The sequence below is a fragment of the Crassostrea angulata genome, chromosome 1 (assembly GCF_025612915.1).
Source record: "Crassostrea angulata isolate pt1a10 chromosome 1, ASM2561291v2, whole genome shotgun sequence".
NCBI classification, from domain to species: Eukaryota; Metazoa; Mollusca; class Bivalvia; order Ostreida; family Ostreidae; genus Magallana; species Magallana angulata.
This window is the reverse complement of record NC_069111.1, coordinates 23,549,791-23,576,366: the sequence shown is the minus strand read 5'-3', so window position 1 is coordinate 23,576,366 and position 26,576 is coordinate 23,549,791. Positions and strand designations below refer to the sequence as shown.

Below are 26,576 nucleotides of genomic sequence, written 5' to 3'. Positions count from 1 at the left end.
TCTGGTTTATACATTTTAATCTTAGATTAAAAACAACAGTAACAATCAACTTGGGCATGTTGTAATAAATAAGGGATATTTTTATTTCTATAAAACTAGTAAAATCCGGGATTGGTGTGTTCGATAAAGCACTTCTTGCAATATTTTTTAATCGTCCTATAGGCATCCACCGTTAAATGGCAGTCCTGAATGTTAAATTGCTGCAATTGTCTACAGGATTTCGCCACAAATTTGACGCCTGCGTCAGTGATGGCGTCACACGACTTGAGACTCAGTTTCTTCAACTGGGGACAGTTTTGAGCTAGGACACACAGACCCTCGTCCGTGACGTCACACTTCCCGATATCGAGGGACTTTATCTTTGAACAGTGTCGAGCGAGAACGTCCATGGAATCGTCAGATACGGCTTCACAACCTCTCAAGTTCAAGTATCGCAGTTTGGTGCAGTGTTTACACAACTGAATGATCCCGACATCGGATATCTTATCACATTTTGCAACACTGAGATACCGTAAATTGGTGCCGATTTTCGCCAGTTCACAGACACCGAAATCTGTCACTTTTTTGCAGTCACTAATACTCAATTCCTTTAGTCCTGAGCAGTAGTAAGCAATGTACTGGAGTCCCGCGTCGCCTATTCGAACACATCTTCTGAGATACAGAAACTGCAGCTGGCTACAGTGAGTAGCAATGACTTGGAGACCCTCGTCCTCCAGAGCGTAACAGTCCGTCATGTCCAGGGTCCGTAGGTAGATCTGCCGGAGGTGGTGGGCAGTGGCCTGCTGCATTATCTGAGGGGTGAGGCTGATGCGGGTGATACACGGACAACCTAAGACGAAAAACAACACACGTCAGCAATTTTCAGATAAATTATACGTCATTAAGTTTTCTACATTTTTATTACAAAAATTAAAGGTACGTGTTAGATTTGATATGAAAACAGCTTTTAATTGTATTTTTATATGCCATCAGGTTTTATACATTTGATTATAGAAAGACATTATACAGAGACGGCTATGGTTTTACAAGTACAATCCAGGAAAAATACTGATAGCTTCTTTCAATAATATTCTAATTGAATTTTCATTTGTCGTTAACTTTTACATATTTCATGACAAAAGATACTTATGATAAAAAAACAATGCCCTAAATAAAATTTTAATCATCGATGTGCACTACATTTTTTATTTGCTCGAAGTCTATTTTTCCCTAAAAGGAATTAATTATGAATTCATGTTTTATAAAACCTATTACATAACGTCGGGATTTGACGAGTTTCCATTTTTATTCTAATTGAAATATCACTATTGGCCATGACAAGTAGCAACATAGCGGAATGTACGAGACATTTGTAATAGAAATGAAATGTTGACAAAAAGATTTGGTGAAGAGGGGTCCACAATGAACTCAACTTGTCAATTGCGGCTGGTCACAAATTCCAAAGCAGACAAAGGGTAGTTACATGATATATAAATATGTACCGACATTAATCGAACATTGAGTTTGATGGGCAGGATAAGTGGCTGGAAGCTTTTATCGTTGAATCGCAATCCGGGCCTGTGTCAATATTGCTGGTAGTGTTCAAAACCCCCAGAATCGGGCCGGTTGTCACCGTGCCACCATATTGATAGAAAACATGGCAGCACTCAAAGATGGCACATAATACTTCCATTCCTTTCTTTTCTCACTTTTGAATTCTATTGTTGACACAGAACGCATTGCAGGAAAAGTGTAATATTCACCCAATTTAATTCTTTTTTTATTGACACAGTTCTAAGAATTTATGTGTGTGTTTGTTATGTTTCTATTCTTTGAAGATGAAAAACGACCTGGTCTCTCTTGTTTGTCACAATTTAGTTTTCAATCGAAGCTATTCATTACACTTAATTATTAAGAGATTTTCAGTGGAGAATTGAAAGACTTAAATCTCAATTAAAACTATTTCCAAAGTACGGAATCTAGAAAGAAAACATCGCAGAGAATAAGAGTTATTGTGGAACTGTTAGAACAGGTCTGCTTTATTGAATCTAGGGCTTACTAAGATTAGCCTCGATATTTGTTTGACACGGAGACAATCCACATCGCTGGTAATCCATCTCTACATTGACTTCAATTAGATTTACATCTACATGTATAATGTGGTCAAGCAAACCGAACGAGACAAAATAAGTTTCTTTCTGAACATGATGAAAATCATCATTTCGCATTTTTTAAAAATTCGTTTCAATTAACGGTGCGTTTTCTTCCTATACTGTTCTATAATGAGAAGAATTCGATAATCAGAAGGGAAGAAAGGCTAGTATTAGTCTGCTGAGATAAAATTATACCCACTTAGAGCAAAAAATCTACACCTGATAAGTTCTCTTTCTCTCTAAAGAATTACCTTAAATACTGGCCCTAAAGAATTACGTATTGCACCAAAACTATATAATGCGACAAACCCCAATAATGGCGAAGGCATGCAGAACTTGTTATAACGGCCTCTCTTGTTGTTTTGGTTTATGGGATCACAATAGAAATCTTGTCTACCTCTTAGAAACCGCGCGGAACTACTCTCGAGTAACGCTGATATACGGGTGGATAAAGAGATTGTGGGTACATTTGCTATTATGTTTCTCTAAGGCACATTCAAATAACTTCTGTGAAAAAAGAAGTGATCTAAAACGTAAATGATGTAACAGCCTTTGCTTTAATTGAAAACATTCTTTAAAAGTTTGACGGCAAGCTGCAGAATGGGTGTCTAGTGTGAATATACTTTTAATAAAACACTATGCCCGGTATTATCTAATATGCACGTACTTCAATGTCACCTTCAGAAGATTTAACAATAACGGTATCGGCGGGAACGCGAAATCCGAGAGAAGCCGAGTCTAATACAGAATGTGCCAACTGCTGCCATGCACTGTAACTCTGTAATCGCTCTATTACAATCAATAAAACTTGAGAAAAATACCAAGGTGTATACAGATGGAACCTCGAATTACAGAAAGGACATGTTTAAACTGTTAATTCTTAGTAGTATACCATATGTATTCAAATGAGGTATCATCTTAGACGGCTCTGTAATGGAGTTTTAATACTCACCTGTTACATCAAGGTGTTCGAGATTGACACAGTATGACACCACTTCGAACAATGAATGGTTGGTAACATTTGAACACCCTTGTATTTCTAGATGCCGAAGCTCGGGACACCGTTTGGCAATAGTATGTAGTCCCTTATCCGTAAGTTTTTCACACCCATTCAAGTTGATTTTCTCCACAATAACACACACAGTTGGAGTATTGTAACTCAAACGTTTCGTTAAGTACTTCACAGCTTTGTCAACATTGATACGTTCACTATTTATCACAATCCGTTTCCATAGTAACGGATCCCAGACCACCCTGTACCATCTCTGACAGACGCGAGAGGCCCGGCACAACTGGTCAGAAGACAAATGAGAAAATATTTTCACGATGACGTCATCAGTAATTAAATCGAACAAGGACGGTTTATGATGACGGTATTTGCTTTGTTTGGTCACATGACAGTCTTCTTGAAGCTCTATCCGTTTGATATTGTATTGGATTTGCTCCATGTGTTTGTCTAATTGGTATTCGTACGCAGGGTTTTTGTAGCTGATGACGGGTGTCTGTGGATATGATGATGGCGTCTGAGGTGGATGCTGATGTGGATGATGACGTTGGCTGGAAGTGTTCGAATGGGAATACTGGGACTTCTGTGATTTCTGTGAAAGGGAGGACGGAGTGCCCATGGAAGACGAGGACCTATAGGAGAGCGGGGATGGGGTTGACATTCGGTAATGCATGTTTAAATCATGAGCGTTGTAGTGGTTTGGCTGCTTTGGTGTGCTGCTGGTAAAGTTTCGATGAGCTTTTCGCGGCGACGTCTCGCACGGAGAATCACTCGCGTCTGAGTATTTTCGGGAATTGAGTTCAAATGGTGAATCACTAGCGTCTGATCGCATGCCCCCTTTGAAGGTAGACATATTTGTTCCTGAGTATGTGTAGCTAGGAACATCTGAGGCAAAGCCTGAAGACGAGTCATGGGCCGATTCCACGGTCATGGACGGGTCTACAATGTAAAAGAGAAATATATATACTATAAGCGAGCAATAAACTTTTAACTTTCCAAAGTCTAAGAATACATTAAAAACACAAAATTACTTCTTCATTGTGATATTGAAAGTCACAAAACAAGATTTGACCCTCTCTAAATGTGTATATTTTATTTATTAATTTTTTTTTTGCAAGGTAATTAATTTATTATTCATCAAATAAAACATTGTCTCTAAATCATGAACATGGGTAGGATATGTCTTGACGAGCATGTTTTGGGTTGAATCCATTTTCTTTCAAACCCGGTAGGTTTGTATTGATCTGGTAAGTGGTTTTTTTCCTTAAAAGCTACATGGGGTTACCTTATATTTTACAGCATTACTCTTTAATGTAGAAATATTTTGGTGATTTCGGAAGATTTGATTTGATCAAAGCAGACAACAGTTTTACTGGCAGACGATCCGAAACACTATGCGCTATCCGGGAAACCGCCCTTATACTACAAGAACGTGGAACGATTCTAACAATGGCTACTGCTAGTAAATTCTGTGTTCAATCCCATAAACCTGTCTTTCTGCTATCGATCTATTTACTTGCAGCCATTCAGCACTTGAAGTAAAAATTACGAGTTATCAGTTATTATCAAATACAAATTACAGTGGCGAAATAATCTTATTACACATTCTGTAAATATCTTGACTGAAAGGCCTTTCTCCTCCAACTATGATTTACAATGCCGAATTGTGCACGACATTTATCAGAACGGAGCTAAACGTACGGAGAAACCTAAAATTACATCTTGAATTGAAGGAATATCGGCATAAAATGTTCAGTAGCCAATTATTGTCATTTTCTTGCGAAATTAGATTTAAATTGACTTGGCTATATTATTATCTCTCGATTTGGAAAAAGTTGACACAATAGGAGAGGAAACTTTTAAAAACACAAAATGAAATCATGCAGAAAACGACAGGTTATTTGTGAACACAGGCTTTATATACCCGACCTATTAACAACCATAACGTATCGTATAACTATCCTCCAAAACTCGCCCAAGATCATAAAAATAACACATTTCTACACGATTGAATTTCACTCATACTCCCCCCCCCCCGAATTTTTTAAGAGTTATCGTAGAATCTTTGTACTTTGAGTAGTTTTCCCAAGCAGTGGGCAAGATAAATACACAAAAATCTTTAGAGCAGCTATTAAGCCAGGCAAGTTTGAGATAGCGACAATGGACACAAATAATGATGTCTTGACAACAAAGAGATTTTTTTTCCCGGATCCAGTTGTTCCCTTATCATATGGCAACCTTTTTCTGAAACTTACAGTCTTTGGTGCTGTTTCCTGCTGAGAATGCAGCCATTTTTATCATGTTCAGATGAACTGATAATCCAACACTATCAATATTTTATGTGCATTAATATCCACCATAAAAAAACGAAATATCTTCATTCAACTCAAATATCATAAATGGGTCTCCAAAATGGCCAAAAGGGATTAATATATAAACATTAATTTAGACAAAATCCTAAACGAAAGTGTTAACAGAGCAATAAAACCATCTACTGACTGTCGTGTGTTTGTTTTTTTATTTGGAGGCGAATAAAGAAACCCCCCTATTGCTCTTTTTCTTTCGTGGAGGCTATAAGATTTTACATCGATTCAATTGAATTTAGAACATAAACGTTTACTTCGCCGTAAAGATTCGAAGAATAAAACTCGCGAGGCAATGTAGATAAGATCATAAAGATTTCTATGGGGAAAGAAAAGGCAGAGAAAATTTAATTTTATTAACCTGCGATACATATCAGGCCATTCATCATTATGGCTGCTTGGTATAACGGTGGCCAGAAGCACTAAGCTATACTCGCAGTTTGAATAGTTGAACAGTTTATTTTATCTCTTCGGTTGGAATTTACAACATTGAGAATATTACAAACATATACACAATTTACAATTTATGCGTGAATAGAGGAAAAAGAAACAATTATAATGGTTCTCTACAAAATATATATGAGGTATAAATGTACAATTTTTTATGTAGATAAATAAATATAGAATTAATAATCAGGAGGTTTAGCCTTCTCGTTAACAATACTGATCAATACATTTACATAACTAGCTTAATAAGCTGACATCGTTTGAGAGAAAAGGCTCGTATTAAATTTAATAATATTTGGTCTCAAAAGATAGAATTTTGGTATATACTTTTCTCTTTCGTTTTTCAACACAGTGCAACACAAGATATAGTGAAATTTTATCTCCAATGTCTCTTTTACATAAATTACATACCTGTTACTATTTCTATGTCATTCCATCTACCAGTTTCAATAGGTAATTTATAATTTGATGTTCGAAATCTAGCTAAAACTTGTTTCATATAATTACTTAAATCACAATTATAATACGGTTGGCATCTAAAGTCTAAATTAGTAAACAACTTATAAATATAACACCTTTTGAAAATTATTGCAGCTTGATTCACAATTTCGTTGAAACTGATCTGTTAGCTCTAGTTTTAAGCTTTAGATTAGCCAATCATGATTGACTACTTGGTTATTCATCCAAATATCACTATACCCACTGTCATTTAAAATTGATTTCAAGTTTTTAATTTGGATTCTTTACCATATACATATTTAGCATTAAGTAAATTATACATTATGTAACAAAATTTTGACTGTTTTCCATGGATAATTTTTAACCAATATGCAATAATTCTTGTCTTGATATGTACAATTAATGGTACTCTCCCTAATTCTCCATATATCATGTAATTTGGAGTAGAAGACTTAAGATAAAAAAGCAGTTTACAAAATTTAACATGTATTTTTTTCTATTATATCAACATTATTATATCCGAATTCTTCACAGCCATATAACAGATTAGCTATCAGATGTACAAAATGTTATGCTAATTGGGGCGTCTTTTGAGAAGAAATTAAAGTCTCCAACTTCTCCTGTAAAATCTCTATCATTACAGATTGGCACCTTTACTGCCGTCTGACATCAGAAACATGCATCTCTTGACTGGATAACAGATCACGTATATTTCTTCATTCACGATTCGTTTGTTTTTCATGGTGGTTATTATGTTCAGGATATTACGTCATTAACCTTATATTTTTCAATTCTTTTTATATGAATAATGAGAAATAAATTGTTTGGTATAGTCTTTTGAATTCATCTTCAGTATTTTGAAAAGATAAAGTTCAAATCTCTCAGAAATATGGCATCAAATGAAACTGTTCTCAGAAACGGTTTCATATTACGCAATCATATTGATTCTATTCAAAGGTTGTTTAACTCATTATTGAAATAGTTTCCTTAAAATGACTCATTGAAGCTGTTTCTTAGCAGTCTGTTAATATATTATCGTCTGTGTTATCGAGTTAAAAAAAAAACTATATATGAATCTCATAATAAAACAGCTAAAACCCACATAAAACACTAATAGCCATGTAAAAACTAAGACAGCTGCCGTGGCCACAAAGAAATAAAACAGCATTGATAGCCATATAAAGAATATCCAAACAACGTGAAAAGTTATGTTGAGAAGAAAACACGAACACCATAGCGGGATAGAAAAACAAACAACATGAATAAAATTAAACAGCATAAGGCTGAATTTTGTTTAAAAAAACACGAAAACACTGATTGTCATGAAGAAAACATGAACAGCATAAAATTATAACATATACTATCGAACATTCAATATCAGTCTAAATATAAAAAACGCGACTTGTAAAGGAGTATACACTGAGAAAGAATGTTTTCCACATCACCTAATTTTTCGAGTAAGCTTACCCCATTGGTTGGGGAATTCCCGGGAGTAGAAGGTCAGATTTGGGTTGATAGTGAACAACATGTCGGAAGGTGCGCCCGTTGTACTCAGGAGCACAAATTACACAGGACTAGATAGGGTCCGAGATCTACCGGAAGTCGCTTGGTCTAAGTGAAGCTCCGAGCAGCTCTCAATCCTTTTAATACTTGGGACACAGAGAGTTTATTTTTGGAGAATGTGTTATATGAAATAGGGTAGTAATCTTTTATGTCAATTGTGAATAAGTTTAAATTCCGTCAAAAAGTAAAAATCGCTCGACTGACAATTGAATGATACAGTTAAATGACTAACACAGCAATGATGACGCAAGGACAGGGTTTATTAGTGGGCCATTGAAGAGTTATTGAATAATATTTTACTTTCTGTAATAATTATTACTGGCAAGCCGCAACCGACTGAATGTGGTGTCATTTTAAACCAATTGCTTTTACCTCGAATTAAAAATACTGAAAAGTAGATAGTTATCACTTCAGTTCAGAAATAATTGAACTGTACACGTAATCAACTGGAAAATTTCAATTACCTTTTTCCTGTGTGGTTAAGAAGAAATAAGAGGCCCATGGGCCACATCGCTCACCTCAGCAACAATTGGCATGATAAAATCAGCTTCATGGGGTCATAATACAAAATATCTGGACAATTTGGACGTATAATACATGTAGATTCTGTATAATAAAAAAACAGTTTCCCTTGGATATTCTTATGTTTAAAATCAAGTCCTTTTTCAAACAGGATGATTGTATAGTCATATCACATTCAGCATTGCAGTTCTCAAAAAGACCCTAAACAATTGTTTATATACAGGATATAAACATACACCAAACTCTGAACCCCTTGTGAGGCCCAATGATCGTCCAGAGGCCAAAGTTTAAACAATTCTAAAGAATCAGCAATATGTAAAAAATGCTTGCATATATATAAATTCATATATTATAACATTTCAGTTTCTGTGAATAATGAAAATGTTTTCCTTAATACAACAGGATCCCCAATGTGGCCCCATCCCACTCCTAAAGATTTTGATTTGTACGTATCTACACTATCTGAAATTGCTTTCACTAAAGTTAAAGCTTTTCTAGGCAAATGTTTTTTTAGAAAAAGATTTCAGGATATTTTTCTAAATACTCCTATGTAAAAATTTGTCTCCCCCCCCCCTGTTGTGACCCCATACTACTCCTGGGGATCATGATTTGAAAACCTGAATTTTAACTACCTGACGATGCTTCCTACCAAGTTTCAGTTTTCCTGGCCAAATAGTTCTCGAGAAGATTTTTAAAGATTTACTCTATGTATTCCTGGGTATGAATTCGACCCCCTTTGTGGCCGCAATCTACCCCCGGGGGTCATGAGTTTCACAACTTTGAATCTACACTACCTGAGGATGCTTCCACACAAGTTTCAGATTTCCTGGCTTAATGGTTTCTGAGAAGAAGATTTTAAAGATTTACTCTACATATTCCTAGGTATAAATTCGACCCACCCATTGTGGCCTTATCCTACCCAAGGGGGTCATGATTTTCACAACTTTGAATCTACACTACCTGAGCTTCCACACAAGTTTCGGCTTTCCTTGCCAAATGGTTCTTGAGAAGAAGATTTTTAAAAAGGACTATATATGATAATGGCCCCCTAAAATGAACATCATCATTTTACTATCATTCTTTGTTTTCTTAATACAGATATGTATGTGATGTGTTTACATAATATTCATTTTGGTTCAAGTGCCCACAATTTAGAAATATGACATTGTAAAGACAACCTTTTCCCGCCATTTTTGCATTTTTAGACTAAAACAGCTTGTTTTCAAGCAGTGTTTCCTTCCGAAAACATAGAGCGCATTCTTGAACAAATAAAATATTTTAATCAGAGATGTATCTAGCCAAGACTAATAAGTGACAAAAAAAATTTCCTTGTTCAAGCATGCGCTCTGTATTTCCCATTCGTAAATATATAAGAAAAATGTCAATTTTTGGCCGATTTTGATTGGATTATAGAAATGGCGTCACATCTGACGTCATGTACTGCCAGTGAGTGCAAATAAATCAAATAAATAGATGAAAAATATATTTTATATCAACTCTTCTAAAAAATTAGTTAACATTTTATTGCACCCGAAACACTTAAAAAATGGCGATTTATGGGGGCCAAATTTAACTCTTATCATATATAGTTCTTTCTCGAATATTTTCAACTATTCCTTATTATTGTCCATTGTAAAAGGGCGTGATCCTTAATTTTCATAACTTTGAATCTTTTTAGCCTAAGGGTGCATTGTGCCAAGTTTGGTTGAAATTGGTCCAGTGGTTCTTGAGCAAATGTTGAAAATGTGAAAAGTTTACAGACAGACGGACGAACAGGCGGACGACAGACAAAATGTGATCAGAATAGCTCACTTAACCTTTCAGCTCATGTGAGCTAAAAAAGAAAAAATCTTAGACAACGGTTTACATTCTAAAAAAAGGATTAGACCTTTTTGGTTAGTTGAATTCCTTTGAAGACCCTTCCCTTCATTAAAAATATTATGAATTTCATTTTTAACCTTGAGTGCCGCGTAGTCTTGGCTGGAATTTTAAGGACTTGGGTCAACATCCGCATACAGTTGCGTTGACAACACCGGAAGCAAAATTAGATGTCTCCTTTCCCCCATTATTTCTTTTTACTTCTGTTTGTCTTACACATTAAGGCACTAGCACTTTAACTGATCTCAATCAATGCAATCAGGCGGATTATGATTGAGTCCCTAACCCAAACACTGTCTTTTTCAGGTGGGCTTTTTTGTCTACTGCTAAATTGTCGTCAATAGCCGGAATACGTAACTTAAACAAACTGGAAACGATATGAATGAACGTTGTGGTCAGATTTCATACAGAGAAATGTCATGATCTCACTGTATTTGTTAATTTCATGGGACAGTGGTCTGTTGAGTAGAGAGGTCATAAACAGAGACAGGCCACGTGCAAAATGTCCCGTAAACACGTAACGTCGAGGTAATTGTTCGTTCGTGGACCCTTGTTCACGGATTGATTGATAATTAATAGGTAATGTATTCAGATTCGTGTCATGGACACGGATTTCCTGTAAAGCTATTTTTTTTTACCAATGATGACAACGGTATTGAGTATAATGGGCTCTTCTCCTGAATCTTCCTTCAACGAAACAAGTTTTAGGCGTTGGTTCAAAAAAATTACATAAAGAAACACATTTAACATCTTGTTTACACAAGTTCGTGAATGGGATCAATGTTCTTACAAAAAATATTGCACTTTCATCTGCAAAGTCAAAGACTAAACAATGTAGAGGAACGGGACGGCGACTTGTTTAACGATCTTGCAAACTCTCAAGGAAGGCGTTGGTGACACAACTCGAAAACACTTGTTCTCGCTCGATTATACGCCATATTGACACAACGAACACAACCCCATTAACCCATTAGGACCAAATGCGAAGATTAGATTAATACTTGTTCAAAAGAGTACAAAGGAAATAGGGTCTGTGTCAATATTGGCGCGCTACTCCAACAATGGCAGACACTTTTTTTGCATTCTGCTTCTTGCTCGCGCGGGTGTGTCGCAATCAGGCGACTCCAAGGTTGAATCCCTAACATTTCTCATAAATACCGTGAAAGAAGAATATAATGAATGTTAATTTCATACTGCCATTTAGAATATTCTGTTATCGTCTGCTTGTCAATTTTTATTTTTGCGCAGAGAATCAGGTGTCTTTACTGTTAAAAGTGCATCCTATACATCCGTCTATCCATTAAAATTTGATATTATCAACAGAAATTAAAGTCTTGTGGTGAAGATTTCTTTAGATTTTGAGGGACACAGATTTTCTATAATTTTTAGAGGATCTGCCATTCAGAAGTAATATATGTCGTCTTACTTGAAACTTGAAGACTTTAGGGGTTGGGAAGAAAGCGAATTTCCTAACAAATGGAATCCAGAGCGAGTTGCATGAAAAGGGAGAGCTGACAACTATCACACACCTCTGATTTGAAAGGAGGGTGAATATGAAAACCCTGTTGTTTCTTAAAGGAAAAATACCCGGGCCCTCTTTTTTGGATTGATTGTCAATAAAACACGGGCTTATTAATCATGTCTTTATCCTCCAGATTTTGTTTCCGAAAGTATTTCTGCAATGTGGTCGTGCGCCAGGTTTCCTTTTCATTTTGGAGCGCGACTAAAGCCTCTTTTATCCATCCCAAGACCTTTCCCTGCGATCACCCGTACAAAAGCCTGGATTCAAATTTACTCAACGATGGTATCTGTATCTGACCTGATTATACTTTTACATTTATATGCGGGAGATACGATAGGTTTAGTATATGTCATTAATTGCCAGATAACGGAACAACGATTACAGATTGGCTTTTGTGGTCTTTCTGAATGATCGACGTGTTTTTGATCAACCAACTATTCATCTGACTTTTTAATCGATGATTTATTCTGCTGGTTTTAGAAACTTTACTTTCGATTTGTACACTTTTCGAGATAAACACACAAAACAACGACGTAGCTCGTGGGACAAATAAAGCCCGACAACATGAACCCTGCCTTTTTATCCTTAGTTTCCAAAATTATTCTTAAAAATTTGAACATTTTTTTTTTAAAATAACAACCCGCACTTGTGCAAGGAGAGATATGCAGTTGTTTCGTGTGATACTGTTATCTAAATGAACTAAAATGTGTTTTATTACAAAATATTTGATCTGACAGCTCACTGGATATCTGTTCCAGTGAAATGTATCGTGCTAGATAGACGAACACCTGGACTCTCATTAAATCACCTTCCAGCCAGGTAGTTCAAAACACAAGGTCTACAGTGAAGGGCCAGCGAACGGGGGCTATACATTACATAATCCATATCCTTTCCCCAAAAAACAATTATAATTCCAGAAACTTGGAACTTTTCTTTAAAAAAGGGTTCACCTTTGGTCATGTTTCTTGGTAATTTTAATGTAAATTTAATCTTGTTTTTTTTTATTTATCTTGATATTTATTTTAAGGGGGGGTGTCCCGCGTGCTTTTACTCCACACCTTTTACTCAGATATCCTGCGTGCAGTGCTCTTTTGATACTTTATATGTTTGTAGGAGTGGAAATTGCGTGCTTTATTTCTAATGCAACATGCTTCTACACCAAATTAAATCAGTTTCAATGTTATCTACAAGACTGTAGACGAAAGATCGGGTAAGAAAATCAGGTGTAGTTTAATAATAACAAAATAATGTTCCTGAGGGTAAAAAAAATGCAGTGCAAAACTTTAAAGTAATCAAACATTCCAAAAGTGCTTCAAAGTACCAAACAGAAAATATGAAGCAATTTTTATTATAACAAAGGCAAAAACTTAATACGACGTTGACCTTCTATTAACTAAATTCCAGCGCGTGGAAACATGATTCGACAATAATTATAAGCCTTGTGTATTATAATTGGATTAAGGAAAAAAATATTTGAGGACCAAATGGTCAATTATCTTAATTATGGGAGTGTGAAAATCCACTCTGCTCGGATTAAATCGCTATAGACTTACTGCCCTATGCCACACTGCAGTTAGAACCAAATTAATAAAGATTACGTCACATTCTAAAACAGATTAATTTTTGACGTGCGGCTCAAATATCAAAGTTTACACAACAAGTATAAACACATCAAAACTTTTAATTGTATGGGCCCTTAATCAATTACAGTCCGGTGAAATTGACAGATAGTCTCCGTACAATCAAGGTCAAACTAACAAGTTCTTCACGATGGGAGACTTTCTAATTATTCCACTGCTAATAAATTATAACTTGCGATCCAAAGAAATGAGTAATTAATTAGCAAAACAAAATACCTCTGCATTTCATTAGCGGAAATCTACTGATATGAATCTATTGATTTTTTGTATCAAAGTGAATCAATCATTGATTGACAAAAGAATAATTATTATTTTAATTTGGTAGAAGTGAATTATTTAAGTCAAATTTTATATCAAACACAAACTTTCACGTCTATAGAAGTCGTATTGAAATTGTTATTCATTAATTCCAAATAAAGTACGCAATTTAAACGCCCAAAAGAACAAAAACTTGACGGTTATAAAGCCTCTGTTATTTTTTTGTTTATGAATATCAGATGTTTGTTATTTATGACGTAAACTCATAATCTATTTTTTAATCTTTAATAAATTAACATAAGTAAATCTTCGTTATCATATTGAATATGTAAAGGGCAGCGATGATGAGTCAAGTTTCCAATTACTACTATAAATCAAAACTGACTATCTTTTGCCATTATTGGAAGTCGATTCGATACAAAAGCGATACTTGGACTCCAATATTATCGAGTCGAGGCCGGTCATCTTTTCCCGATCAATCTTAGAGATTTCCTTGTTCTCTCTCATTCAAAACCGAGACACAAGTTTTCCTTGTATCAATCTGAAACTTAAAACCCTGTAATATTTCGTCTCTTTCTATCTTAAATATGAATTCCAAATACGTTCTTGCAAAGAGATACTCTATCTGTGATTTAAACCCCAATTTTAATTATTTTAATGTTTTCCTATTTGCAAAATGAAATGTGAATATTTGTTACCCCTTTGAACAGGTAGTAGGGAATTAAAATAAAAATTACAACATAAAAGTTTCATAACTACATATACGACGCCTCATGAATTTCCCACCACAAGGAAATAAGATAACACTATATGAATACCAGACTGATAAAGAATTATCAATTTGTTCCTTAATATTGACCAATAAGGCGACACCATTAACACAACTGGGCACAGTTATCCATTAAAATGTGCAACACAATGGAGGTGTGCGACAATAACACAATGCACAGCTTTCTACAGAAGCTAAATCGATATATGTGTGACAAGGAAACATCGATTGAATTCAAAATATAAAAAATACTGACCCACACCGAAAAGGTCCGACATGACCCCATGCCAGTCGGTTAGGGGCTTCTTACAGCCTCCGCTGTCCGCAAATACTTCCATTTTTTTAAAGAAACTCTCAGCACTGTCTTCACAGTGTTTGTAGTAAAACTTTAAAATCCATGTGTCAGTTTAGTAGAGAGAAAGAAGCACTGATGTCAACACACGTACAGGTAAAATCCATATAGACCGACTCGACAGCGTCCCATAGAGTAAGACGTACCACGTGACTGCAGGTAGAGGCAGAGAGAGAAATTAACATATTGACATAGTATTGTGTAGACGAGTGTGCATCCACGGTATTACACAAAGCCGTGCATAATGGAGTTTGTTAAATAACTGCTTGCAGCGCTTTCACACCATTTAAGACTGGCATTACAATATGGGGGAAAGTTTTTTTCTTCTACTACCACATAATTCGTGAATTATATAGCGCATTTGTAGGCAGATCTTTTTCGTCAGCGGTGTCACATAGTGTTCTGTAGAGCCACTATTGATCACGTTTGAGTATTTAATCGATTAAAAACTATGGTAGAATTTTTTCTCTTGTAAAATGTAAACTAAAGTTCGAGTCTAATTGATTTATCGGTCATTATAAGAGGGGTAAAAATGGCCTTTCGAAACAAGCCTTCTCAATGGAACAAAAACACTTCACCCAGGTATTAACTGTATAGTGTATATACACATTCAGTACGCTGAAAATCGGAAACAAATGTAGAGAACATTAAATATTGATCGCAATGGCGATATCCCCCCTCAACTTAATCACTAATACCGGGAGAATGAAATTAATATTTCATAGCTGACCGCATTGAACCGAAAGGCAAACCAGGGGTACAAAAAAGAAATCAAATTTTACCAAAGAAATCCAGAGTTCTATATCGTTTGATACCATTTCTAAAAAATATATATAGAAAACATCAATACTGTAATATACATGTACATTGTATATTCAACCAATTTGCTTCCAAATGGATACTTACTGACAGGAAGCTCCGAATGAACAGAATGAAAGGATGTGCCGAGCCTGACTGTGGTCAGTTGTTTTTGGCCAAAGGGTTTGAGAGGTCACTTGGTAGTTTAGAGTCACAATTAAAAAAGGCCCATGTCAAAGTGTCTGACAAATACACAGTTCTTTAGAGAGTCCCCACCAGTACTTACAGTCAGCCACAAAAGAAATATTTCATCCCCGAGAGAGGGAAAGAAAGGTAGATGGACGTGTTGCCTTGTTATGCAACCGAGTACTCGATTCAACAATACTCAGCAGTAAGACTCTTATATACAACCTTCAGTGGACCCACAATGAAAAGGGACTGAGAGAGATAGACAGATAGAAAGAAAAGACATCAGTCTTTAGTATGTGTGTACAACGTAAAATGACTTTACAAAATAGTAATAAAGAAAAACAACAACAAAAATTGTCAAAATTGGAAGGATGGCCAAACGTGAGTTCTGTTAACCCTTGACATAGGTAAGTTGTTAGTTCAAAGAAAGGGGACACCTGACATAAAAGATGTAACAGTTAGATAGCAAAGTGTTGATTGGACAAAGATCTGTTGATTGGGGGTCGCCTATCTGTGAACACATCTGGTGCAGCAGTCAGTGGGTTTCTATCGGAACTATGCGTGACATCCTAGATAGAATCAAGGAATGGAAAAAGAGAAAAGTGACAAATATTTTAGGAGCTTTATCTATGAGTATCGAATACATTGCACATTCCCTTACTCACCCATTTCAGTAAATCTTTGTTTTAAACCACGTACAGATTAAAAAGGCTTTATATATTTTTTTCCCTTTGTCATAGAGGTGACTGAATATAAGTTTCAACTCAACCAGCTCCCTCCTTGTATGACATCATAAATACTGTTACAGCAACTACATCTTAAAATAATTAAGAATCAAAACGACAAAAAGGTTTTTCAAAACTTCTTCGTATTGTTTCTTCTATTAACATCATGTATTCGATTTTAAATGTATTCACTAAACTGAGAATGATTTTTACCATTGCCAGTCAAAACAGAAAAAATGAAACCATTACTTTCACGAACACATTAATGCTAAATGTTCAACACTCAAAAGACATTATGAATATTAACATAGTCCTTATTCAGGCACCAAGTTCACACGTATGTTTTTTTATTGAAGTTTCGGGTAATTAATTCAGAAAAGGAATCCCTTTCCGGATGGTTTAGAGAGACATTAATTGTTCATATTAGAGCCCAGCTCATCGCTGTCACACAAAGGCATCAAGAGCAAAGTAAATGGAGAATGAAGCCGTAAAAAAGGACATAAATGAGGTAAAAATCTGAAGGCTGAACAATTTCAGATGGCATTGGGATTTCTAAAACATTACAGTTCCCTCCTTGTCAATGGCTACGCCCCCGTATTATGAAAATGACGATAATCCGCCCCGGAATTTTCTTGATGGTAATGTTACAGCAACACATTTACATTTCAATACCCCTGAAAAAATGATAAACTGTAATCTAAGGCGTTGTAACGAATTTGAGCAGGCGTCAATAACGGAATATTTCAGCGAGCAAAAGAAATCGAGGTAATTCTTTTTATTTCTTTTCAAAGGACTGGTTGAGAACTATAAAATACCAAAAACGCAATCAGACGATGTTAAAATGCAAAGCGCCAAAGAGTGCTGGTGCAAGCACGTACTAACAAACACATTTATCACCAAAGAAATGTTCAGAATAACTTACGTTTCTACTCGATCGTCAATTCGTCTTTATTATATATAGTATCGTCTGAGTGACTATCTAGCATTCTTTCCCAAATCGATGAACTTCAATAGCAACACACGACTCTTACAACCCATTGACGAAATCACTTCCATTCCACTGATAAGTAATGGGCTCGTTCCAAAGAATTTCCCCGACTTTGACCAAACTAGAACTAATCTGGCAAAAGACGTATGTTGAAAGAGAGGAAAACCAAAATGACTTCCAGGTGAACTTTGGCGCTTGAAGCTGTCAATATACCTTTATTAGGTTATTTACAACTTATATAAATATGGCTGTATATTAAGATTAAATCAGACCTACCAAGTCAAGATGTCGATAACGGCCTTTACACCCTACTAAAGATCCGCCACTTGAAACGTCTTTATTCCTGCCTTAATTCATCAGTAAACAGCTTAATCGCAAGGAGCTTAATTAGCGGTCCTTGCCTGTTTACATTCAGTTAACTTTCACTGTGTTTAATGTTTTTATCTCGACTTAACTTGTGTACACCATGAAAATCTACAGATTTGGTCAATAAAGTTATACTTTCAAAATAATTACTGGCATAATCTCGTTAAAAATCGCCAAAGAATTATAAAAAGCAAAATACACTCGTTAAGATTCCGAATCGCCAGACTTCTCTTTTAAAAAGAATTCTTTATTTTAGTGAAATGGTGCGATGGATGAGTTTTAACTATGAACTTGAAAAACTTTAATTTTTTGAATGAAAGTGCGTGCATGACTCCCTGAAAGTCTCCAGAGCAAACACGATTTTAACAAAAAGCAATGATAAACATGGGTTGTTCTCGGCTAACTGACACCAGCAGAAGGTTAATGAAGAGGGGGTCCTAAATATGTGCCTCTTTATGAAATTCAATAAAGTATAAAATAAATATTTGGAATGGTATCAGATACCATACATGTATACATAAAGGTGCGTTGATTCACAAAGAAGAAAAATTTAAAGAAATTGAAACGTAAATATATTAAAGAAAGTCTCATAAATGCGCACAGTTTTACAATATATTGATTGTCACGACAAATATAGATAAATACATTTAGGTAGGTGACCACGACAATAAGGGGTTAGCGCTCATCATAAGAAAATAAAACTTTGGCGCTGGGGGTGGCCCATTTCACCTGTATTGTTTCTTACCTGGTAAAATTAAATATCACTTAAAGACGGACAAAGGCGATAAAAATTAAAGGATATGTCAAATGCTATCTAACACCAACAAAACAGGTTTATCACAGGAACAAAAAGTGTTCATTTAACAGGGATGATATCATGGTGCTTTGAGGTCAGATTCGGAACATCATCTTGATTATCGCTGATCAAAGATTTGTTTCTTTTCTTTTTTTAATTTACTACGCCCTAAAACATGATATCATTTACGGTATTTTATCTTTTATAATGCGTTAATGAACAGATGACTGTTTCTTTTAAAGGTGTTGCTAAAACATTACGCCTACTATACAACTTGCGGCCGAAAGCAGAAGCTGCACTATTTGCGCGATTATAAATAGCAACATACACGGAACATCACGTGCTCTGCAAAGTCTTCAACTGCGCCACAAACTCAGTGAGCTACTGGAATTTTTCAAGTTGGTAATGCTCTCAAAAATTTATATGCGATTACATTTTTTTCTGCATTCTTGATTCTTTAAAAAGTCAACACACAGAAAAGAACAATTAAACTGGATTTGGCCCTACTCGCGTTTTCACAGCGGGGGTAGGGTTCTGTTGTGTGAACCAATCTACAAGATCATGACATTTAATAAACGGGATATGGAGGGAGTAAGGCGGATTATCTCCAAAGGAAGAATTAAAGCAGCCATTCGCAACAACAAAAATATGACAATATGTTCTATGTGTAAAAATGATCAACAGGGAAAAGCAATGCGACGAGAAACGAATTTTTAGTTCGATATGCCCCTCGATTTATAAAGAAGGAGGATAGGTCCAGATTCTAAAATAGTAGGCTACAGAGCACACGATTTGATTTGAACATATTTTATTGTTTGATAGTAAAAACAAAAGAATAAGGCACAAGTTCTGAAAACTTAGAACGCACATTCCTACAAAAGGAGCACAGTAACAGAACGCCTATTCTAAATGACAAATGAAGTTAAAAAAAGACACAATGTTTTTATGAATTACATTAATTTTGATGTGCCAAATATAGTATAAAGCTGATCTTCACCGTCCAATACATGCACAGTCTATGGTAAAGTTTAGTCAAATAAAAAAGATGCTAAGTCCTTTAACTGAAGATGATTCACCACAGAAAAAGACCAGTATAAGAATGTGATTGCTGGAAAATCGCTCAAGAACCGGGGGTACCATTCCTTCGTGGCTCCGATTCTGTTCTCTTGTTCTCTACTGTACATGTACATTGCTTTTTATACTAGTATCTCGTTTATTGTTTAAATAAAGACTATGATGCAAAGATTGAGTTGACGTTTTGTAGTAATCAATTGTATACAAAAAAAAACTCCTATAAAACTATTACGACAAAATAACCCAACCATTTGACGAAGGAAATAAAATCTGGGAATGGAGAAATATCAAAAACGTAAAAAATTATTAATCATAATTCGGGCACTGCAAAAACGAAACATGACATTGCACTTTCTATCAATGAAATATTCTCATATGTCATTAAAATAGAAAACCACTCAATGCGTCTTTTTTCCGCGTAAGAATGAACAAGGGCTAATAGAAAAGCTGAAATACAAGGAAAAGTAAACCTTCTCGCGATTATGTTTAACAAATTGACAACTCCATGAGGACAATCTACTCTCATACAGTGGACGTCAAATTGAGAGGAGAACGTGCGGTGTAAATCAACAATGAGTGAAACACAATATCACTTACATGTATGTGATGGGGTACGAAATTATTGACCCGTCCAAAAAATAAAAAAAATCTGTTTGACTGTGTGATTTTGGTTTAAGAATATTAATCTTATCAATTTAGGTGAAGAAAGTAAGAAACAAGGAATTACTTCAGGTTTGAACAAGCTGTAATAAGTACCAAATTCCAGAGGAATGGTAAGAAGTTTTTGAAACTGTTTAGGCAAAATCGATATATTTTTTTAGATATGCAAAAGACATGCATTCCAAACTCTTGTTTGAAACCGAAATTGGGACGGGGGGGGGGGGTGTTACTGCATTAGCCTTTCCGTTGGATGTTGCTATCGGAGGGGGGGGCTGTAACAGTCTTTCCGTTGGTGTTGTTGCTATCCGGATTAAGCTTTTCAAGACAAGAGAAAAGGGCGACCATCATCTTGTGACAACTCGACTGACGATCGGTTGGGTGTTTTATCGGAATTTTCGTAAGAGACTCAGCAGTGGTAACAAAATCACAAGACAAATGTATCCCTATCTATCAACATAACGACTGGTCCGTTTTGTTCCCTTCAGGTAAAGACGATAAAGTAAAAATTGTGCAAATACGGCGAGTATATTTATCTATGGATTGCTGCTTGAGCCGATTTTGGAGCGCTCTTAAGAAACAATTACATTTCCATAAATTATTTTCAAAAGTTGACCTTTAATGAAAGCAAACAGAGGAACGGTATTAAAACACATCTTATCAGGTCTTTATGAAAGATTATGACACTTCATAAAAATCCAGGTCGGTTTGTATTGATTTCTTCAGACAACGGTGATTCACATTAAAGACAGGTAGAGAAGATTGCTGAAAAGGGTTTTTTTTATGTATTTATCTTGAGAGAAAAATTATTCCAATCAAAACGTTGGCACCGAAAGATTTTTTTTTAAATTTCCGCTTTCTTATGTGAAAAAGGCTCTTAAAATATATTATCAAACGAAACATTACAATGATAATATACTTTGATAGGCTAGCTTTGAACCTTTGTATGTTTCAAAAAGACATCAAAGGCAAATTGTTGTCATATATAAAAAAACTGTTAACAATGTGAGGTAAAAAGAACAATAATAGGTCTGAAAAAAGGGGCTAAAGACATGAAACAATATCAAAAAAAAATCCAGCTTACTTTCTGAGCGAATGTTTTCGTGCGATATCGGTGCAGCAGCACTACCGTTTATCTGCACATTGGTCTTTGTTTTCCTAGTTTCCTGACCCACGCAGTAAAACAGCTGTCCGTTAATTTTCCCCAAATCTGGGAATGTCAACCCAAAATAGGTAGAAGCCATTTTAAACTCCGTTTATTCCGAGTTCGGGCGCTTTGGTGTCACTTTCATGCTAATATGAGACAGCTTTTTATCTTTTTTCGGATATGTGGAGATTATCAAAATACATGCTGCCCCAATAATCCAAGACTATTTGCCAAAAAACACATAAGTACTTTACTGTTAATGCTGTTACATTCAAATGAAAAGGACTGGGATTCAAAGTTTACAATTAGGGCTTAACTAATCTCTCTAATTCTCTCCGTTGCACAAAGGCTAAGTTTGCCAATTACACAAAACTTAATCTATCTCTGGTAGTGTTTGTGATATATAGAACAATATTGGAAAACTTATTCTATAATTTAGCCTTTAAATATGAACCAAAAAGGGTATTTTAGTTGAGCTCCTTACTGGACAGAGCATTAAAGAGAAAAGGCTTAACTTTCCACGTTATACGTCAAATTCATTCGGGTGTTTGTGTTTGAGTATATCTATTACTCAAAATAAGCAGTTAATTTTATGACCGAAAGTTCTTAAATGCCCCTTTACGGTAATAAATAAGCTAACAAAAACTCATATAAAAGATGTTAGATGGGAGAAAATGCATGACAATTATAAATATGATACCAAAATCATTGAATTTATTTACAGCAAAAATTATGAACATGTATTCTTAAACTTGGTCACTGCTAAGTAAATGATCGTGAATTTTGATAATACGATACTGGGATTCCATCATAATTAACGTTGGATGCCACCGACACAAACGTCCTCTCAACATACCTTTGCAGTTATTGTTTTTCAGTTTAGGGGCCAATAACTTGCGAATTCTTTCCAAGGTATTCATTGATATCAATTATCCAGTTAAACAATATCACATTTTCTCATCCTTTTCTGATCATACTTTGTTTTCAGTTTTCACATTTCTTTCAGAGTCCTGGTGAGTCGTAACTGAGCAGCAACTAGAAGCTACATGGTCAGTGGTGGTTTATTAAGTTTTAATTCAAAATTTACTTTCAATAGGATTAATTTACTTATCTTTTTAAATCGAGAAAGGCCCTTTGTGGGGATCGAAATAAAAAAAATCACTTCGCAAAGGAAATGTAGTCTTATGAGTAAGCAAATTTCTTTATATGAAAAACTTTTGGTTGATCAAAAAAAAATATTCTTTTAATTTTGCTAATCATTTTCACTTGGTTGTTGTTGATACAACCAGATGGTCCTCAATTCTGATTAATTTTTAATTTTCAAGGCACGGTTTTTATAAGTCTAATATCTTTTTCTATAAGCTTTAAGGATTATACATTTCAGTTCAATGGGCTTTAAAAGGAACTGCAGTGTACTGTTCGAGACATACATATATAAGATTCACAATACTTGTCCATATTAATTAACCACTACTAGTATGTACCGTCCTCATTATCAAGCACAGTAGACGACTCTGACATTGTACAGATAAGAAAGGAATCTCTCCAACATGTATTTATTACATAGAAAGGTTCTTTGTTTTTTAACATAAATATTTCTTTGTTTTATACATCGCCTTCGTTATTTGGACAGTTCAAGTCTAAAATGAGCTTCCAATTATCAGGTTGGGTTGATTATGCTTTTATTCAATCAGGCTTTTGAACCAATAGAAAACAGCTCTTTGATTAAGTATCGCTTGGGGTTTTTTTTATCTCGTATAATAAATCTTTGACCAACATGCTGGAGTTCGCGAACTTCAGATGCTGCAATCCCGTTGAATTCGTGAATATAAAAATATTCTCACTCTGTTTATACAGCAAATATTTGTGGCCCTTACAAAAAAAATACTTCTGTGACTGCGAAATGACAGATGGCAATACTTGTAAGTCATTAATCGGTCTTAAACACCATCCAATACAAAGTCCTTTTGGTTAATTGAAGAGATTGTGGAGGTAGATTTTGGGGAGGGGGGCATACTAACTTGGTACACTGATGACGTGGAATCGACCAGGTGAAGGTTTGGAGGACCACGAGCTGATAATGGCGAAATCCGCAGACTCCGCGGAAAACTGCACCAATGGCTGTCCTAGATAAAAAAAAAATAGTCTGTCAACAAAAAAATCTACACCGTTTACTCACTGGAGTAAAATTCTTTCGCTGATACATAAGTAAATTTGTGGTTGATCCATTTCCACATTGAAAATGACCAACACACGAACTCGTCTGGTTCCCGATGTGTTTGCAGAACGTCTAAACGATTAATTATTAAATGGTAATGGTCATAATTGGTCATAATTATATATATATATATATATATATATATATATATATATATATATATATATATATATATATATATATATATATATATATATATATATATATATATATATGAGCAGCGATTGTGCGTCCTCTCAACACAATTTTCTTTCACATTGTTCAGTCTGTTGGTCTTTTCAATATATTAATCCTGGATTATCAAAGCTTGATTTGATTTGACAAAAGGTGTCAAGTTGATTGTACTCGAGGCATCCATCACGGGTTCATTCACTCCGAATTCAATTACAGGACGCATTGTGCACACACTACACACGCTATTTGAGATTATATTATGATGATTTTGTTCTACAATACCATACAAGGACACACTATCAAGTAAAAACGTGCATCTAGCTCCAAAGCACCCCAGTAATATCCAACCTTGTCAATATGCAATGCACCTGTTGATCTAAAATTTAGAATAATTTGGCCTGTCGCGCAGAGAGAATAAATTGTCATATTTTCTATCAAGTATTGTTCAACGAAAACTTCAAAATCCATTAAACCTGGAGAAGTCCCCGAAGAGCCAGGACAAAGACATATACTGTATATGATTGTATTAGTAATGTATTGGCATTGCATTCCCTGTAATGCATATCGTTATACAGCTATTTTTCCTAAATGTCTTGTGCCTCTAGGAGTTGAAATCGAGCGGAAATGATAATTTTCTAAGGGTGTTTATTTTTTGTTTAAGAAATCTCAAACATTGTTGTCTAAAATGCTGTAGATTCGACAAACTGGAAACCTTTTTAAACCGACTTATTTATTTCCACATATGAGCTTCATTAAATATTATTGCATGCACGTAATTACATGTATATTATTCTGATAAATGAAACAAATCGAAGAGAAAAATATGAGTAAAGTTAATTCTTTTCAATGAATGTCAAAGAATATATTTCCATGATAAACTGTTTTAATAAACATTTTTTTTTTCAAAATTTAAAAAATTGCATAACAGACAACAATAAAATTGAAAGGTATACGTACGTGGTTTGGTACTTGCAGATCCCATTCTTCCACCATTAAGTCATCCAATGGATAGAAAAGTGCCGTAACACCGAAGTTTTTATGAGGTATCCATCATTTTAAATATCCACCTGCAAACGGGTCGCTGCTATGAAATGAAATATGAAATACAAAGCTGAATTATGGAAACTCCGTGTAATACTTTACACATCTACATTGTATACCATAGTAGCCGTCAATTTTCGATCATTCGAAGAAAACAGCACACTAAAGCAGATACCCAAGGATAATGACTGTGTGATTAGGGGGATGTTTGTCAATAGTATCTCTCCACGGAAACACCAAGGCTATCTCTTTTTGAAAAGAGAGGGGCGCCACGGATAAATTCTTTGAGGACCCCGGGTTGGCCCCGGTCCATCCACAAACCTGTCACCCAGCGCAAAAATGCCTAAGCCCAGGTTCCGGTAGAGGTTATAAATGGGCGTTTATTAACTTTTACAGATGTGACTAGGTTGCAATTAAACTCAATCTTTTAAGCAGTGCGAAGATAGGTGACTTTCTCGTGTCCCGAGATCTGCATTGCCATGGCGCTAAGGTCCGTTAACATTAGAAACTACAACGTTGTCAGATATTTCTCTAGGATTTTTATCATTCTTGTTTATCTTCTCTCATTTTTGTATCATACCTGGAATATTTGGAACATCCTCGTTTCAAATGAATTTGTACTGTTTTTGTTTGTTTTGTTTTTTATACACAGGATATATATTTATATTTTCTAGTATGTCTTCAAGGTTTGGAACTTTGTTGTTAAATCTGTCTTTCAATACTTTTGTCAAGATTTTATTCTCTTATTTCAGGGGGAATAGTTGGTCTCTCTCTCTCTCTCTCTCTCTCTCATATCTTAAAATTACAAACCACAGCTGCCACAGTTAAGATTCTATTCCATGCTCTTGCCCTATGGCAGTCTTGAAACTAATGATCAAATAAATTCAAAGTAAAGGTCAATGATTACGTGTAAGAAAATAAAAGAGAAGGATATTGAAACCCCCCTGTACAACATTCCGTATTTATTTTTGCCCTTTACACGAATTAGTAATCTCATCGTTCATTTCACACGTAATGAACCAAAAATGGCGCTAGATAATCAAATAATATGTATATTCTTTGCTTTTCGAAACCGAAATAAAACTAGGAATAATTATAGTTTCAGGGTATGCCTCAAAAAGACTGATTAGTCTGTGTGTGAGCACGCACGGACAAGAGAGAGAGAGAGAGAGAGAGAGAGAGAGAGAGAGAGAGAGAGAGAGAGATGGTTTAAAGTCAATTTTTTTCGATAAAAAATAAACAACCCACATATACCTGTATAAAGTCCTGGCGAAGTACTGTGATAACTTCCTATCACAAAACGATCCATACCACTTCCTTCACCCAAAGACTCTGATAATTCGTACGATTATCGTCCATGTCTTTTAACAAAGTGTTGGATAGATCGCCAAAAAGGTGTTTTTGCTTTAGAAGAAAACAATTCGCTTTGTGTATTAGCGTCCGTAATGGAATGTCTTTCTTCTTACACTCTCTTCCATATTTACTTAAAAGT

At 35.2% G+C, this 26,576-nt stretch overlaps 1 protein-coding gene across 9 annotated transcripts; it reads right to left on the bottom strand.

Annotated features, from left to right (window-relative positions):
* On the bottom strand, positions 1–26,576 carry LOC128159757 (F-box/LRR-repeat protein 7-like). Of its 9 annotated transcripts, XM_052823008.1 has the most exons (6): positions 26,339–26,576; positions 25,001–25,127; positions 23,673–23,777; positions 14,816–14,923; positions 3,085–4,077; positions 1–829 (listed from the first exon to the last, which is right to left on the bottom strand). In XM_052823008.1, exons 2-6 carry the CDS (start codon positions 25,023–25,025, stop codon positions 96–98), a joined length of 1,965 nt encoding a protein of 654 aa, XP_052678968.1. In that variant the 5' UTR covers positions 25,026–25,127; positions 26,339–26,576; the 3' UTR covers positions 1–95. The 9 variants fall into 9 exon arrangements, with proteins under 9 accessions (XP_052678968.1, XP_052678912.1, XP_052678921.1 ...); XM_052822952.1 differs by lacking the exon at positions 14,816–14,923 and having other exon boundaries at positions 26,339–26,575; XM_052822961.1 differs by lacking the exon at positions 14,816–14,923 and having other exon boundaries at positions 25,001–25,124; positions 26,339–26,575.